The following is a 19961-nucleotide window of genomic DNA, read 5'->3' on the forward strand; positions in this document are numbered from 1 at the left end:
ATTTACAATTTAAAAACTTCTTGAAAAGGTTTTTTTAGCAATTTTTACAATAACAGGACCTTATTTGCACACATTCACAAAAGCAGGACCCTGGTTGAAAGAATTTAACTTAACGCTTATTTTATATTCTCAAATTATGAAGTTTTTTTACAAAAACAGGACTTTTCACAAAATGTCTGGACAGACCCCTGAATATGCTTACATTACTTTCACTAAGACACAAAAAATTTCGTGAATGAAAAATCATATTATATTTAAGAGATAGAATGGTGTATACAGGCATCATGCACCATATCAGAGAACAAACCATTTAGTTGAACGCTTGTTTGTTATGAAATTTGTTTTATTATTCTTTTTATTTACTTACTTGCAACTTTAATCTATCCATAAAACATATGATAAATCTCAAAAGAACTAATTATACGTTTTCAAAAATAGTAGCACACAAAATATTCAATGAGAAAATTGAGGTTTGTCTGCTGCAACCACCAGAGAATCGATATTTACATTTTAAATTTAAAATTTACAAATGTGTGTGTAAATATTTTCGTCCAAGATGAGTGGTTTCAAAAAGTTAAATCGGAGAAATTCTTCGAGAAAATTTTTGATACGCATATGCTAAATTATATTCACAAAATACAAAAGAAAATGAAATAAAAAAGAGCAATATACACGATTATTTTTGTATTTGAATAAATATTTTCCTGGATGCAAAACCTGAAAAATAAATTTCGTTGCACCGTTGGTATGTTAAATTTCACAGAAACGAAGAAATTAGGTTTTTATTAACAAGAAAAGTATGTTAAACCCGTATAGAATTTTTACGAAAATTGTCCGCAAAAAATGACAACTAATATATTTTAGTTAGCGGGCCTAATATATTTTAGTTCGCAGTATTCTTCATAATAACACAATTTAAGTTAACTCTTCCATCAAGATGAAAAATTATAAACATCTTTTAAAAATGTTGTAAGTAAAACATAAAATACAAAAACAGCTTTACAGGAAAAATTTCATATGGAATTACACTTGAGTTTGAGTATTGCTTACCTAGTTTAAAAAAAAAAAATTAAAAAATGACACAGTGGTTGTTATTCTCAACACCAAGACTTCAGTATTCTTTTTTTTCCCACCTTATTTATTATTTACTGTTCATATTTGTCACTTTAATAGCAAAATATTTGAAAATCTCCTGAAGTTAGAAATTTACTTTTTATCTTGGATTTAAACAATTCTGTCAACATAATTTTGACAATATTATGCACCATTATCACATTTAGTCTCAAGAACATTTGAAAATTCAAGATTATTTTCAGATTTGTTATTTAAATCTTTGTTTTTAAGTCTATTTTTTGTCTTATTTTTCTTTAAATTCACTTTGTTTACATTCTTATTCTTCTCGATTTTTTATGTCCAAAATTTTCTTTTCTTTCTTTCTTTTCCTTTCTTTCTATTTTCTCTTTATTTATTTATACTTTTTCTTTCTTGGTATTTTTATTGCAATTATTAACCCGGATTTCAGGAAATATTTCTAAGGACAAATTGCGTCATTATAAGAATGCCTACATATAGAAGAGTTAATTAAAAATAAAAGCAGAAAAAACAAATTGTTCTGAGTTCCTAAAACAAAACTTAAACACAGAAAATCTCAGTTTTCTATGTTACCGGTTATCTATATTACGGTATAGAGAAAAAAGTGATAATTAATCAAAAGTATGGGACGCTCCGTTAAAATGATGAGTTGAAATAGAAACAACAACAAAAAATCCTTTTCAAACCTTAGAACTAAAAGTATCGAAAAAATTAAGAAATTGACTTGTTTGAATATAATTCTTTCTTTTAAAAAAGCAGAAGTGCAAAAGAGTCAAAGCAGAAATGCAAAGTCAGTATAAAGTAATCTAGTTTCAAAATTCTTCCAACTTGGTTTTTTCATTTGTCTTCCAGAACAGGGGTTCCCAACTGGCGGGCCGGCATTTTTTTCTGGCCCGCGAACTAAATTATATTAGTTGCAATTTTTTTGCGGACCATTTTCGTAAAAAAATCTATATGGATTTAAAATACTTCTCATTCGTTAAATAAACCTAATCTTTTCGTTTCTGTGAAATTTAACATACCAACGGTGAAAAAAAATAAATTATTTCTCAGGTTTTGCATCCAAAAAAATATTTATTTAAATACAAAAATAATCGTGTATGCAGGCTCTTTTTTATTTTTTTGTATTATGTGAATATAATTTAGCATGTGCGAATCAGAAATTTTCTCGTAGAAATTCTCCGATTTAACTTTTTGAAATCACTCATCTTGGACGAAATTATTTACATTTGTATATTTTAAAACGCATAAAGGAGATAATAAATATCATATAACTCTTTGATTAGAGCGTGAGCGGAAAAGATAAAAAATTTTTTATTTCAGATGCTCGAGAAGTTTTTTTTTCTTTTCTGCTATAAATCATAATGGGTCGGAAAAAAATGTTAATTTATCACAGAATTAAATTTAAAAGAAGAAGAAAAAAAGTCTTGTCACTAAGTTTCTGATTAAGAGAAGATTAAAAATGATACATGTCCCGCAGTGGACTGATCGTTAAGACACGGTTCCCAGCAGATCACCGAAGTCAAGCATCACTGGCTGCGGTCAGTGTGCGGGTGGGTGACCACTTGGATCAGTCTGCGTAGGGACCGAGGGTGTGCAGTATGGGTCCTCGTTAAACTGTGCTACAGTAAAGTGCTCTACTTCGCGTGCTGCTCGCCAGGCTACCGAAGCGGGGGTGCCATCCCCTTTGCAGAGGATCAAAATTGTGATGGCATGTCTTCGGGTCATCCTCCGGGATGTTTCCCAAACCGTCGCCCACTGTGCAGCTCTAGTGCAACGTAAATGAACAAATCAATCAATCAAAATGATACGTAACAATCATTATTTGTAATGCTTGTTATTTTAATATTATTAAAAAAAGCTGTATATTTAAATGCAAATATAATACCTATTTTATTAACTTTTTATTCCAATGCAAGTACACTTCCTTTGTTCTTATTGCAGGCGTCAATGAGCTGTGTGCAGGCGCCAGTACAACTTGAGTGCACAGACGCCAATGTCAGTACCTCTACTTCTTTATCTTTTTTGAGAATTTGTTTTTATTTCGTGGCGGAAGAAGCTAATTTTTTCATTGTTATTTTTGGTAGAAAATTGATTTTTCTTAAAATAAGTTTAGGTTTTCTAATTATTCAATTAATTTTTATTTTATACTAAATGATTATAATGAGTGTAAAGAAATGCGAGATTGAAAATAGAGCTCTCAATGATCGTTGGGAAAGGGATTACTTAATGGGTCAAAATAACGTTTCAATGCTTAGTTTGCATGCAAATGATATCAGAGTGCCTAACGAATATAACATGATAATATTTAATGTTCCCTCTAACATAAAAGAGTCCTATATAAAATTTTGATTAAGTTGCTTGTTAATTGTTTAATTGCGGTAAGTCGGAAACCCCTCTGTTCTAGAAGATAAATTTGCTGCAGAAACATGGATTTTCAAAAGTAACAAATTTGTGTAAAAACTATTTCTCATAATAAACAGTTCTATAATATAGTTAAAAATACGATTTTATATTATTCTTTATCATATCTATACAAATTCAAAAAAAAAAAAAAAAGAACTTTAATTGATCACTTGACATACTGAATTTTTGACAAAAAGGCCGAATACTCGTTACATCCCTAATTTAAATGCAATGTGATTGCAAGTTGAGGAATTCTCAAAGTGGTGGAAAACGCGAATTTTTAAACTGCTCGCTATTTGTAATTTTTATTTCAATTTTTCTTTTGCTTGAATGTTTTTCCGTAACAAAAAAAAAAGAAAACGTTTACTATATAAAAAAAAATTAAATAATCATTAAAAAGAAATAATAAAGTACATTTTGAATTTATATTACTTAATATATACAACACTTTTTATCTACTTTCATTCTGTGAGCATTGCTGTCTTTATTATAATTTATTTTTAAAATGAATAATTTTTGCATTACGTGATATGGTTATAAAAAAACATTTCTTTTCTTGTTTCCATGTTTATTTACTTGTTATAATAAATATATTTTTGATAAGATAAAATTGGAAATTATTTTTAAAAAAGTATTAGTTTTTTCATTTTTGACTGAGTTCTAATAATTGAACACCTTATTTTCGACAAATATATTACTAAGTTTATTGATTAAAAAAAAATTAGAACCCTAATGTTTAAATTCATATTACTACATTTGCCGTTAGCATGTCTAAATATATATGCGGCCCTTTGTTAGTCAACCTGCTGTGCAAGTGGCCCTTCACTCAAAAAGGTTGTGCACCCCTAGTATTTAGCCTATACACAGAATATTCATTGCGGACGAATAATGGAAACAAAATCACATTTTTAATAATTTCAATTGACATATTTTAAATAACACAGCTTAGTAATGTATCACTTTAAATGTGTTGCGCATTAAGTAAACTTTAACAATTCTTAAATTTATAATATTTTATTTAAAAAACTAACAGAAACTCATTTATATTTATTTAATATTTAATTAATTAATTTTATGAATAAATATAAATTGATCATCAATTATTTATTTACAAAAAAAGTATGATTTAATATTAGTAAAAATGCACACACGATGTTTGTAAAAGTAGAAATATTTGCTTAGAGAACTACATTTGGAATTTTAAACTTATTAGGGAAACTTAGTTTATCTCTTCGACCCCCCGGGGAAGGGTTTATTCGATTAACAAAACAATAATGAAGATTTTGTGAAAGGTCGGTTTTTATGGAATATTTTGTGAAGGGTTCATTAACAGACCCCTGATCAGGAATTAATCAATCCTTAGCAGAATTGAGTGGATTCGTAGCTACCAACATGGATAGGAAAAAATCCAGACATTACGAAAGTAATAACATTTCATAATAATTGTTGCACAATGTACTAAATATTTTACGCATATTGAATTTTAGGGATTTTTATAGTTATCAAAATAGAAAGACAGCAATATTTTCCAGTTATGATTGACTTTATACATAACAATTCAAACAATTGCAATTCTCTCATAATTTCGAATTTTATTATTTATTTGATTCATTAAAGATTGTTAAAAGATTTATTTAAATGAATTTAAAATGAGATTTCTGAATGAAAATAAACTGAACATTTTAGAACAAAAAAGTTTTGAATTGATTTCACTAAATGAGGTTCGCTTTATTTTGTGTTAGTAATACTCATTTAAATATTGAAGCAAGCAATACAAAAATCCTATTTCAATAGGGATTTTGTTTTAGAAAACTTATTCAATTTGAAATAATTTAAAAAATGTACAAAAACCAAGGCAAGCTGGCAAAATCCAGTAGAGTTGGCAGCTACGTGGATTAATTTTCAAAATTTCGAGAGAATCAATCTGGACAATCAATAATTAAAATTAAAATGAATATAAATGCAGTGATTTAATTACCTGAGTTTGATGCTTTTATTAAGAATGAAAACCAGCAAAAATAGCTAACAAAATTATTAGGTGGTAAATATCAAGATAAATTGAATATAACGAGAAATATTCAAACTAATCACAAGAAAACTGGATTTTAACGAGATAACCTCTAGCAAATCGAGTAACTATAAAATAGTGAAGAGAAATCGAAAAAAATATTGTCATATGCAATATTGGCGGCCGTTTGGCGACTAATTAAATATCAATTCTTTTTATAACCAATCAAAAGACTTCAAGGCGCGGAATTAAACAAATCGGAGCTGTCTTTAATGTAGATGTAACCTGATTACTGAAACAGTAAAACACGAGGCTTAATTACACCTGCAAAGAAATAATTTAATAAAAAAGTTAAAAATAATTTTTGCACAAAAAATTCCAATTTTTTTTTTCATGCATAATATTATGCTCACGAGCTAAACTAATATTGATTAAAAATCACCAAAGTAACCAAATTTTCAAAACCTTATTTGTTTTTAAAATTAACAAATATAACTAATTTAGCAGCTTAACTTGTCTAAAATATTGCAAAAAAAAAAAAAAAAAAGAAAAAAAAGAAAGCAGATTTCGCAGCATACAACATGTATTTCTGTTATATATTAATATGACAGTTTTAAATATACAGAACAATTTTCGCATTGCTATATACTATTTTATAAAACATTTCATTGTATAAAATTTGATTCTTGCATTTCTATCGTTTATGCAATTACGAATTCAACAGATTTTTTTAAAATCAGTAACAGATATAAATTACCGTTATGGTAAAAATATAACTTATTGTTATATGCAGTGAAATTTAGGATCTGAAAAAATTGAGTATTTAAAAATGAACCCATGTTTGGGTCAATCAATGTTCAACTCTTAGTTTTGTAATGTCGAACCCAGCTCAGAAGACTAGGAAACTCCCAGATCTAGCATTGGGGTAAACTATAGACGAAATTTTTGATGGAGAAAGTTAGCGTTTGTGTTATATGGCGAGGGAAACCACGAATATCTCCCCACCGAGCCAAAGGGCGAAGGAATTCTAACTATATATATAATATATATATATTGTTCGTTCTATATATTGTTCGTATATATATATTGTTCGAAATTGGGTCGTTGAACAGCCGACCCAATTTCGGGTTTATGACAAAACTCCGATTTTCAACTCCGTAGCCTTGTAATTTTGAACCCAATCCAGAAGACAAGGGAACTCAAGTATTAAGAGAAATTTGCTTTCGAGGAGGACTAACCCGCATTTGTGTTACATGAGGAGGAAGACCACGAAAACCCCCCTCGGTTAGCCTGACGCAAGGGGACTCCAACCCATGATGTTATCCAATCCATGTCTATCACTGAGGGTATTTCATGTCAGCACTGTGGTCGGTGCAAGCTTGATGCGGAATTCGTATAGGCCAGCCATCTCCTGGGATCGTTCCCCTGTGCCATCGCTACTCAAAATGATAATATTTGATTAATTTTATAATTATTTATTATGATCATATCTTAAACTAACCAGAAAATCAAGTTGGTCAAGACTTGGGCAAACCAAGAAGCCGCTCTAGAGACGAAACGCTCTAGAGACGACGCTCAACAGATAAAATGTGCTTTTTGGGAGTTTTTTTTTATTAAAACTTTTTTTACTCCATCTACTGCATGGAATTAACAATTAATGTTCCAAAATATAGAGTTAATACTTTTCAAAGGAGGAAAAAATTGCGGTATTCTTAAAAGGAAACTATTATAAGTTTCCTTTCTCGGTATATGCATTATATAAACAAAATAACGCTGAGCATGAAGATAAAAGAAATTTTTAAACTATCAGACTTAGTTTAACATCGATAGCGAACCACAAAGACCCGTTTTCATTTCAACGATTAAAAATTGGCAAAATATAAATGCCTTATTTTGATTACTAACACTTATTGCAAAGTAATTTTTTAAAACAAATCTTACACTTAACCTATGAAGCTCGTTAAATTGAAGATAATTAATAAGAAAAAGATAAAATAAGAAGAATAAAAAAAAATACTTTTCAATGATTATTTGCTATTTTCTATTATTTACTACTTTCATTATTATTTATCTCATTTTTATTTATTACTTTCTTTTATTTATTGCGAAATTTGAATTGCAAAATACATTATTTTAAATGACAAAATGCAAAATTAGAATGAAATCTGCAGAGTAGTTCACAAGTCAAATTTTAAATTTACGGCTTTCTTAAATTGGATAACTCAGAAACTGCTTAACCAATTTCGTTCAAATTATATCATTTAAAGTTACATGCTTTAAAAGGATGCAAAAATTTACACACCCTAAAATTAAAAATATTTTTGACATTTACTAAACGAAATAATCATAAAAAAATAATATTAAAGAAATTATTTTTTCCTTGGAAAAACTAATTTTACAATTGTGTACAAAAATGTTTCGGTTTGCTTGAAAAGTCCACGAAATAGCAAAATACACAAAAAGTAAAATAATTTTTAAGGGACCCAAACGTAAGAGTAAATTTTTGGGACCCTATTTTCGAAAATTTCGGCCACTTTGTTAACACTAATTAATTAGCATATTTGAGTTTACTCCTTTACACCATTAAGTTCGGTTTTTAATACGTGAAAAATCGATCATTCGAACAAAACTTACTCAGAGTGATACCTTTTTGTTGCTGTACTTTATCATAGATGTTAGATTGAAAAATGCTTTTGCTACTTTTAATTTCGACTAAGAATTAATACTTAAAGTATGTATAAATCAATCATTAATTTGAAATTTAAAGAGTCAAAATTTCAACAGCGTGTTTGTAAAGAGATGGCCTCAGAAGAGTAATAATCCATTGCTCTTAAAAGTGTCGATTCGTTTCTGATTTAGATTTCAGATCCCACCTTAATTTTCAGATTAACAATCAATTTCATATGATACAACTCTTGGGTAATCATTAAAAATAAACAATTTCGAAGAGCGCATATTTTTTTCAAAATAACTTCGAGAAATCAGCGTTTTCCAAGTATTCATTCCACATTCGAATTTTTGATAATTCGAAGATTTTTTACCTTCCTCTCTGATTTCGAAGTTCTAAAAGTGTATGTGGTGCTATTTGTGTTATTTTTTGATTACTTTTAATTGATTCTCTTTTTAAGCAAGCACTTTAAAGAACTGTGATTCATATATAAATGTAATGTCAAAGAAAAGTATATGTTCCTTAGAGTTGTAAAATCGTTTTAAAACTGTTTCATAGAAAAGAAAAAATTAAAAGAAAAATTTTGTACCCTTTTATAAAGAAAAGTAGACCCCGTTTTGAAATGGAGCAAAGCTTGATGCTTAAATAAAAATAGTCGCCGAGGATGAAAATGTGGTTTCACAAAAAAAAAAGTGAAAGAAAACTGATTAGCAAATAATTTTTTTTTCTTTGTCAAGATAATATCTTACCATCCAATTCCCACGGAATTTCTGAAGTAAAACTTCTCAAAATGTGTTTCAGTTGTACCACAAATAATGCTTAGAATTCGATTTAAAATAATTTTCACCACCATGTTGTATAAACTCTTTTTTGCCATAAGCTTCTATCACCTTAAGCAACTCATCGTCGTTTTTCTTTTTTTTGTTTTTAATGTGATACACTCACCGTTTTTCATTTAAAGTGTTATACAAATTTAAAACTTTCACCTTTTTAGTCTACCTAAATAAAGTGGTTTTTAGGAAAACTTATTTCATTATTATTTGTAAACAGGAACTAATTTACGGGATTACTGATGTACTGATTTTACTGATGTATTCGTTCCTAGAACCCCAACTCGAGCTTGTAAAGAACTCCCAATTTTTTGTTTGTTTTTTAATAGTTTTTCCAGTAACAAATACTGTTAATTATGCAAAACAATTAGAACCATAGGGTTAGAGTCCCCTTGCCGTCAGCCTAAGTGTAGAGGTTCTCGTGGTCTTCCTCCCCATGTAACGCAAATAAGGGTTAGTTCCACCAAAAAGTCCTCCACGAAGGCAAATTTCTCACTATACTTGATCCCGGAGTTCCCTTGTCTTCTGGATTGGGTTCAAAATTATAGGGCGACAGAGAACATTTGCAGTCGTAAACACAAAAATTTGGGTCTGCTGTTCAACGACGGTTATAACATAAAAAAATAACGTGAAATGATTTTATCTTACTGTCATTGAACACCTGACTAAATTTTGTGTTTATTACTACCAATGTTCAACTCCTAAGGCTTTGATTTTTGAACCCAATCCAGAAGACAAGGGAACTCCTGGAGTGAGAAATCTGCCTTCGTCTAGGACTTTTCGATGGAACTAATCCGCATTTGCGTTACATGGAGAGAAAAACCACGAAACGGTTAGTCTGGCGACAAAGAGATTCTTACCCATGATCAGTCGTCTACCACTGAGGATTTCAATTTCTCATGGCAGCGATTTCTCCAAATTCCGGAAATTAATTTTGTGGCTATATAAGTTTGATAATGAATCCCTGGAACTAGTCCGCAACCATCTTTCTTCAGAAAGTTTTCTAAAAATAGATTTTGGTCAAATCCAGGCCAATTTTTTTTATTGTTTTGCTTAGATCTTATTTTGATAAATATTGTATAATTTCTTCGATTTTGAGTTCAAGTTAAAAAAAATTAATAAATTAAGTTCTCATATCATTTTGAATGTGATTTTGGTATCTCTCATCATAAAAATCACTTATTTCAAAGGATATCAAATCAAAACAAATCCGAAAGTGACGTGTTTTTATTTTTTAATGAATTGCATCGAGGAAATTTTTTTTTTCCATATAGACTGTTTTTATGAAGGAAATGTAGGAATAAGAGCATTTCAGGAGTCATTGTGACTTCAGAGATTTTTATTTGGACACACACATCAGTGTTTCCAAACTTTTGTGTACCCTTTCTAAATTTTTCGTAACGCTGTGTACCACTAATAAAAAACTTTTACTCTAGCGCAAAAGTTCGCAACTGGCTGTTGATATATATATATATATATATATATATATATATATATATATATATATATATATATATATATATATATATTTACAGTCCAGTCACATTCATGTGACCACCACCTACCTTGGACGTCAACGTGAAATAAACATTCACAGAAAGCAGGTGGCAGCATATTACAGTAGAGTGTATATAAAGGATGTCCTAGGGCAGTGATGGGGAAACTACGGCCCGCGGGCCAAGTCCGGCCCGCGGAAAGGTTTAATCCGGCCCGTTTAAGAGTGCCGTCGTGAGAATGTTTGAACGCGTTCTTACTTTGTAATGTGACGACCCGCATAAAAACTACCTGCGGCGATATTCAAAACACAATAGTATTCTGGACAAATCCATCCGACCTAAACAGATGAGTTTAGGTCGGATACAATCCAAGAATACAATCTTTAAAATTCACTATATCAAACAATAAGATTAAAAAATACGAAATTAATTGGAGAAAACTATCTTCAGAATTTGAAAGGAGATTTCAGGACTTTAGAAAAATGGAACCAGAGTTTAGTATTTTTGCGACCCCATTCAATGTTAATTACGAAGAAGTTGATGCAAAATTTCAACTTGAGTTAATAGAACTGAACTGTAATACTCTCCTGAAACAAATTTTTCCTTCAGTACCATTACTAGAATTTTATAAAAATTTAAGTCGCGATAATTTCCCAAATCTAATTACTCATGCAATGAAGATAATGACAACGTTCGGCTCATCTTATATATGCGAACAAATCTTTTCAACAATGAAGCTTAGGAAAACTTCTTTAAGAAACAGAATTACAGATGAGCACCTTTCATCAGTTTTAAGAATTTCTGCTTCGCAAATGGAACCGGACTATGATGAAATTTTGAAGAAACAGTCTCAATTTCATTTTTCTCATGCACCATCAACCAGTAATTACACCAGAAAATAAAGTGATAATACTTCACATCAAGAACTACAATAAATTCATTTTATATTTTGTGCTTATAATTTTCTTACCTTTTGCTTTTTTACTATTAAAATAATAAGTGTATGTAATAATATATGTATATGTTTATAGAACACATAAATTTTTTAACGATTAAGCATTATTCTTTGGCCCGCTACGATTGTCTAGTTATTACAAATGGCCCGTCTTAAAAAAAGTTTCCCCACCACTGTCCTAGGGCATCGGAAAGCATTTCAAGCGTTGACGTAATGCAAAAACGTAGCGATTTATCCGCGTCCAAAAGGGCATGATTATTGGCCAGGTGTGGATGCATTTCGGAAACGGCTAATTTTGTGAACTGTTCGCGTGCCACCGTGGTGAAAGTATACCGTGCATGATAAAATGGCACTATCCGAAATCGGCGGCTAGGCACATGCGGTGCACCATGGGCTATAGATGACAGAGGCGAAGGAAAGCTACAGAGATGCGTTCGGGTGAATAGACGTGCAACTGTTGAGCAACTGACCGCCCAGTTGAACCAAGGGGCTACCAAGTGTGTATCCTCAACAGCGGTTCAGCTAATGTTGCTGCGCATGGGCCTCCGTAGCAGAAGGGGATCTGTAGCAGATCTCTATCGGGTTGCTCGCGCCAAATATCCTCAACCGCGTAATCTGGCGCAGCTCGCTATGGCACTGGAGTCGGCATGGCTCAACATCCCAGTGAACACCTTCAGAAACCTAATTGACTCTTTTCTTGCACGTCTCGCAGCGGTCCACTCTGCCAAAGGTGGTTATTCCTGCTTTTGATAGGTGGTCACATTAATGTGACTGGACTGTATATATATATATATATATATATATATATATATATATATATATATATATATATATATATATATATGGACATAAAGACATATAAGACATATATAGACATATATATATATACTGTAGGAACACAAGTGATTAAAAATTCAATATGATGAATCACATAGAGGCAGAGATTGACAAAAGGCATGAAATTAAAACGCAGAAAACAGTTTAGGAGAAAATTCAAGTAAAAATCAAACCATAACAGGTAAATCAATAGGAGATTTAAAGTATATCTTTTCTAACAGTAGGCATCAAGAGGCCATCAGGATTCAGGGAGGTGCCTTGTTACTACACAAATTTCTTACTATTTCCTCAATTCCCTTTTTTATTTTAGGGTTTGCTCCTTTATAAACTCATGCGTGGTTTTTGAATGAAAAAATTTCTCTCTAATGTGCTTAAAATTGATACAATGGATTAATGTATGTTCCCAATCCTCAACAAGCTGACAGGTACGGCACAGCTCAGCTCCCCCCAAAAAACTGGCCTGATGTTGTCCATGACAGCCATGATTTTCCTGACTACTAATGTTCAGCTACGTAGCTTTGTCAGTTTGAACCCAATCCCGAAGACAAAGCAACTCCTGCATCAAGTATTCGATGAAATTTGCCTTCATGAAGGACTTTTTTAGGGAACTAATCCACATTTGCGTTAAATGGAGAGGAACACCACGAGAACCTCTCACGGTTAGCCTGACAGCAAGGGGACTCTAGCCCATGATTCATCTACCACTGAGGATATTTCACGTCAGCACTGTGGTCGCTGCAAGTTGGATGCTGAGCCAGATGTCATCGCTGAGATTCTATCCCGATTCGTGTCTTTGGGAGGCGAAATCTTCCCGTTATTTCGTATTTTATTATAAATTTACCTGAACGCATTTTTCTCTATACTTTAAATTTTTAGCTGCAGACTTATGTGCGTGAAATAGAATTTGCCAAAAAGTTCTCCTCTTAAGACCAGCTTAATTTTCACTAATTAAAAAAATCTTTAAAAAGAAAAGATTACATAAAAAGTAAGCAACAATGAAAGCAAATATTTCATTGTTATTACGAAATCACAATAACTGTATTTAAAACCTTTATGTTAAACTTTACATATTTTTCACATAATCGAAAGTGGAAAAAAAAATAGCGATGTACTTTTTAATGAAGAAGAGATTAAGTTCGAAATACTGTTCTCATAAGAGCATTACGACAGACAGCAGAAATTTCCTTCTAAGAATGCCTTCTAATCTCCAAGTTTTAATTCTAAGTGATATGTGAGAGGCGATTAAAGAATGATGAGTGTTGACTAAAGTCCTAAATTCGAAACAAGTTTTGAATCATTCTGTCTATTGCCAATCTTATGCACCATCTTATGTATACAAGGTAAGGAAATCCTTACATTCACCACACAAAACGTCAAAATTTCTCATTCCAACAATTCTTCTACAGACCAACTATGAAGGTGAGTAAAATTCACGTTTTGCATAGAACGAAAAATCCCATTTTTGTTCGATAATGTAACGTATCTATTTTTATTGCTAGTTTTGGAACTTATATAAACAAATAAGTAAAATGTAACAGACAACTAATTAGTTTGTGTATTTCTATGTAAGATAAGAAGATAAAGTTCGAAAACCTTTTTCACTGATGCTAGCAGCACCTTATTGGCTAGAAAAGTCATGTGATATGGTCCTTAATTAACAAAGAAGAAGAAATTCTATGAATGTCGTTCGCTTTCTCACTTACTTATCCTTTTCGTGCTGAACTGGCACGTAAGACCTCGAGTTTTTTTCTCCACACACTTCTGTCTTTGGACAGGCAACGCGCTTCTTCTCTTCCAGTTAATCCTACTCTACTAAGATCTTCCTTCATCCGTCTTTGCTATGTCAGTCTCGGTCTCCCTCTTTTTCTCTTTCCGTCAGGTTCTCATGAGCTTGCAACATTTGCAGGATTGTTTCTATCTGTTTTTAGTATATGGCCGAGTCAAAATTTCTTCATTAACAGATGGGATATTAGCTGTTGTCAAAAGGTCTTTATTTGTAACACTATTGGGCCAAAAGATATTTAGTATTATTTGTAAGCAACTTTTTTTGAAAATTTCAAGTTTTTCTTTTTCTGATTTCCGGGGACTACAGCATTCGGCACCATACAGAAGAAATGAAAGCACGGTAGCCTTATTTTTAACTTAATATTTTCATCATTAATCTTTATGTTTCCTTTAATTCTATGAAAATGTCTTCTTCCTCAGTAAAATTTTACTTTAAGATGTTAAATATTAGGGGGATCAGAAAATAATGTCGTTTCGGTCCATTAAATATTCGCTAGCTTTTAAAACCAAGTCATTTTTTTCGATCCATTTCCATTCCTTTTCAATCCGGCATTGAAAGGTTGTTGCTAACGAGGGTGGATACATTATTGACTAAAAAAAATCTTGATAACAATAATCAAACGCACCGAAACGACATTGCTTTCCGGCCCCCCTAATATATTTATTGATTTAGTAATTACAATAAAATATTTGCATTCATCTAAATGTCAGCCTCAATATTTCAAACAAATTTTTTTTCATGAATTATCCTCTGTTTAAATTCTTCGAAAAATTTAAAAAAACAAGAAAGGTTAAAAAGTAATTTATATTTTTCAGGATTTAATAAGTTTCCTTTCCTTATATGTGAAATTTAAAGATCCTTTGTGACTGTGTAATTTAATTTTATTTCCCCCTCCCCTCCCTTAGAAAATATGTTTCGGGGACTACTCTAGAGAGAGAGGGAGATAAGTTATTTATTTATCTCTTACTTAATGTCATCTTTATTCTGATGTTGATTACACAAATATTTAATAAAGTTTTAAAATTAAAAATGTTCAGAATTTAGCGAATTATATATAATGTAAGTAATCGAACAACATGTATTTATTATACACCATTTTAGGATAAAGATATACAGTTACCCTTTTATAATTATACTTGGAAAAAGTTTATCTGAATACAGAATTACACGTGGCTAAAGTAACAAATGGGAAATGATTATTTAAAAATTCGTAAGTAATAATAAGAATGAACTTTTCGCTTTAAATCGCTAAATATTTAACGAGTTTTTATGGAAACCAACATATGAGAAAATGAAAAACAGTTTTCTTGTTGAAGTTGCAGTGGTAACCAACAAAAATTATTAGGTTTCAAGTTTTATATCATTCGAATCGAACACTAAAAGTGCGGAACCCATTTTTGAAAAACACAATTGTGGGGGCTAAACAAGCAGTTTATGAAGCTCTTTAACTAATATGAAAGCAAATAATATTTTTTAACGTCTATCTAAATTAATCTAAATTTCTAATTATTTTTAATCTAGTGGAGTTACAACAGAGTATTATTTTAATAAATATGTATGAGCTGTTTCATGGAAGTCAATAATGTTTGTAAACTGAACCAGATTATTACGTTTTCTTATTTCTAAATTTTGAAAGCAACTACCACTAAGTAATTTGTTTGGTGCAATTAAAAATGGCTCTCTTTTGCAGATTCTTGCAGCCGTGCTTGCAATTGTGCTGTCTTTGAGTTATGCCCAATCGCAGTTTGATTCATCTATGGCAACAACGAGACTTGGAGATGACGGAACTTCATCGATTACTCAATACCATAGAAACGACGTAAGTAATATATCAAAATAACTCCATGTAACTGTCGTTCTACTGCATCGTACAATCTATCATAGGGCAGAAATTATCAAATGATAGGGTTAATTTATTAAAAAGGAAGGTCCGGAAACTTCTACCTCCGCATATTATTTTCTCTGTTCTGTCAACAGTAAATATTGGGAGTACAAATTAGTTCGGTCCGTTTTTAAAAGATGGCTCTGGTTGTTATGAATGTTTCATAGTGACAGCTGGCTTCGGTGGTTTCAGAGAGGTTAGACATCTGTCAAAATAATATTCAGTTTATATCGCGTTGAGTTTCATACAAAAACCCTGTTTTTTAATTTGTTGAATATGTCAAATTTTGTGGTAACTAAGCAGTATTTGAAGGAGGTTTTATACTTCTGCTTTAATTTTAAGAAAAGTGCAGCTGAAGGGCATCAAATGCTTGTAGAAGTTTATGGTGAGAACGTTCCAACTGATAAATTATGTAGGGAATGGTTTCGACGTTTCAATAATGGTGAGTGGTGTTATGAGCTGCACCCTATGCAGACTGATCCTAGCGATTCCGGCGATCGGTATAGGCTACAATTGATTCATTCAAGCCGTGCATTACGGAGTCATTTCAAAGTTAATCTTCTGCATGATAACGGTCTCATGTCGCGAAAGTCATAAAAAATTATTTGGAAACGCTCAAGTGGGATATTTTACCGCACCCGCAATATTCGCCGGATATTGCTCCTTCTGATTACTGATTGTTCCGACGGATGCAGCATGATTTTGTAGATCACAGGTTCACTTCGTTTGCAAAAATGGAATATTGATTCCTAACTTGGATCGCCTCAAAAGAAGACATTTTTTCGATATGGAATTGCCTGATAGGTTGAAAAAAGTAGTAGCCAGTGATGGACAATACTTTGACCAATCTGTTCATTCTTTTTGTTCTAAAATAAATGCATTTTTGACCACGAAAAAAGCGGAACGAACTAATTTGTACTCCCAATATATCAAACTTTTGAAATAAAAATAGGCTCTAAAATAGCTAAGTCTCTGACATGATGATATATTATTTTTATCTGTTATAATTGCAGTTGTGTTTGTCGTAATATACTAACTGGCTCAGTCACTTGCTAATATTATGGTTATAATTTTTATGAAACAAATTTAAAACAATATTTCATGTTTTATTAGACTATCTCGATTTTGGAATTTAAATATTTATCTAATATCTTCAAAGTGAAGCTTAAGTAATTTCAGAAACTATTTATAAAGTTTCAAGTAAATTTTTATTTACAAAGTTTAAAAAAAACTTATGATTAAAATTTTACAAATATTTTAGAACGGTTTAATCAAATCCTTCAAAATTACGATGAAATCTGTTCAGTTGCAACACTATAACTTCTGTTCTCAAATTCTAAATATATAATCGGAATAAGAGTCGAAATTATTTATCATAAACATTCTCTAAATTATTCATAGTTTTTATTAACGGTATATAATAGTAAACGTCATTTATAATACCTTCTTAATATTTTTCTCTGTTATGTTTATTTTCATTATTCAAAATAGAGAAATTATTACAAAACTAGAGAATACTTTAGACTGTTATTAAGAAACAGCTAAAAGTGTTGTTCCTCCAGTAAGTGTTGTCCATCCAGTATTAAGATTACAAAATAATTACATTATATTAATTATTATGTAACACTGTCAGACCAAGAAATTTCGCAATTATTTAACAATTATTACACGGTAAATAAGTTTTACTTACTTTTCAACAAGTTGTATTAACTTTCAAAATAAATTTTTCCACAAAAAACGTACACAGTCGACATGGGCAAGTTTTTAACAGCAACCGAAAATGTTACAACTTAAAAAGATGAGGTTAATGAAACGAAAGATGATCAGGTTTAAATGCTAAGAAACTAATTTCTGTCATTTTAAAATTTTTAATTTTAGAATTTTAAACTAAATCTACGTTAAATAGTTTTAAATAAGAGTGAAACGAAGAGAAATTCACAATTCTGCGTAACAAATATTTACTTATCTACTTTTACTCTTGGAAAATAAAATAGACGTTACAAGATCTCACGATTTCTCTACTCTCCACACTTTTTTCCTCTCCGTAACCGTGGCTGCAGACAATTTTGCTTTGTACCCACTGTCATATATTTCAGTGAGAATTGGGAGTGTATAGTTTGTCTTCCGGTCAGAACTCCCCCCTGGCCATACCATTAGACGTACTATAAGATTCCATGTAAAATTATAATAGTCAGGTGATACTATACAACTGTATTGTTTTTACTCGGATGAAACCGGTTTGCATTTGTTTACGCTCCTGTATCAAATGGGTTAACATTGCGTTAGAAATAAATACAAATAGGAAGTTTAGAAAAAATCTCCTGAATAAAAATCCATTACATTTATCTTTAAATATAAAAGTATTGTATCGTGCAAAACATGCAATTATTAACAAACTACAATGCGTCTAATAATTTGATCTAATTATTATAATATATGCTGATATAATAAACATTCTATATTTATATAATATATCGTCAAATTAATATTAGATATCGTCTCATTTAACCATACACGAAAGTAAACAAGATTTCAGTCACATAAAAACAATAAAGCTGTACAGTATCACCAGATAATTAAGAATCTTACAGTGCGTCTAATAATTAGGCCAGGTACTGTAAGTCTGACACAATCCTCTGCTATAGAAACAAGAATAGCATATTTCAGAGAGGGTTGCTTTCACTCTAAAGACCGAAGAAAAAGGTACCCTTTCGCTCGCCGACCTAAACCAAAACCTGACCTAAACAATGACACCACACCCCTACTAGAAATGGTTATATCTTGTTACCATAGTTACCACCAAAGGTAAAGACGAATGGCTAGGGGAGTTCTTACTTTAGACAAACTATAATGGCGGAAGGAAAAGGCAAACTTTTTGAATATCATGGTTACGGAGAGGAAACTGCATGAGTAAGGAAATCGCGTATTCTAATCGCGATAAGCTGTTCTATTTACATTTGTTTCGTTACTTGTTTTAGATTGTAATATATTCCATTGAAATTTTATTTTTCTTGCAGAACCAGGGCAACTACGACTATGGGTACAACGAGGGACACAATGAGGGCGGGACCTTCAGGCGTGAGAGGGATGATGCATTCGGTCGCAAATTCGGCACATACGGCTACACGAACAACGAGGGCCTGATCAGAATCGTCAACTACGTAGCAGACGAAAATGGCTTCCGTGCTGAGCTCAAATCAACGGAACCGGGAGTGGACGAAAGAGAACCAGCATCCGTCATTGTTTTCAAAGAAGACGCTCCCACCCTCATGACGTATCCAGGGCCAGAAGCAGCATCTGTTCCAGAGTCAAATGGCAACATTCCAGGAGTGCCTCCTGTCCAACCCCAATATGCACCTCCTGCCTTCGGAAGCCAACCATTACAGTTTGCAGCTTCTGCATCAGCACCCTACCCCGTTGCTGCAAACACTCCTCAACAGCCAGGGAGTGCAAGAGTGATGGTATCTGGACAGTATGGTGGCTACTCTTATAATTATTAAGAGCTTTTGTAGAAGAAATTATTAAAGTTGCTGAATTTAATTAGATTGTTATGTCTAAATATATACTATAGTTCGTTCCCTAAGGGATGGCACCTAATTCTACTTCCTTGGACGAAGAGTTAATTTCGGCAAGGAAGTAAGAGGAGAAAAGTCTCCGAGCTTGAAATTGAGAACCCTTAATGCGTGCCAAAAGTAAACAGTGAATTCTTTTTCAGTTACTTACTTCGCTTTTACATCTGCTCCTATACCTTTCGTTACTCTAGCGAATTAAATATATATAGCAGCAAAATGTCTCAAAGAGGACAAACTATTCACTCAAAAGAGAGAAATATCAAATTTATGAAATATTTAATGTTAAAAAAGTGCGCATAAAGATTGCGAAATAAATATTTCTGTCATGCGATCGCCAAATAGCAACCTTGTTTCAGGATTGTTCACATCCTTCTCCCAAAAATAGCGAAATAGTATAGTCGGATACCAAGTGATGAAGGCGGAGACAAG

The 19961-nt window shown here is 31.7% G+C and overlaps 2 protein-coding genes across 5 annotated transcripts in view; both read left to right on the forward strand.

Moving 5' to 3' along the window:
• LOC147812598 (cuticle protein 14-like) overlaps positions 1-19471 on the forward strand; it is a 42147-nt gene extending 22676 nt beyond the window's left edge. Inside the window, exons 2-4 of one of the 4 annotated variants that reach the window (XM_087161946.1) lie at positions 3037-3090; positions 15769-15897; positions 18978-19471. In XM_087161946.1, coding sequence (XP_087018072.1) covers positions 3043-3090; positions 15769-15897; positions 18978-19460 — 660 coding nt within the window. In that variant the 5' untranslated portion in view covers positions 3037-3042 and the 3' untranslated portion in view covers positions 19461-19471. Of the gene's footprint in view, positions 1-3036; positions 3091-13478; positions 13712-13888; positions 14418-15768; positions 15898-18977 lie in introns of those variants that run through there. The other 3 variants (XM_087161947.1, XM_087161945.1, XM_087161949.1) reach the window with 3 other exon arrangements.
• The window catches only part of LOC147812596 (pre-mRNA 3' end processing protein WDR33-like), a 612260-nt gene that overhangs the window by 132693 nt on the left and 459606 nt on the right, over positions 1-19961 (forward strand). The window lies entirely within an intron of this gene.

This window comes from Parasteatoda tepidariorum, chromosome 4 (genome assembly GCF_982258835.1).
Source record: "Parasteatoda tepidariorum strain Cologne lab strain chromosome 4, Ptep-v5.0, whole genome shotgun sequence".
Taxonomy (NCBI): Eukaryota; Metazoa; Arthropoda; class Arachnida; order Araneae; family Theridiidae; genus Parasteatoda; species Parasteatoda tepidariorum.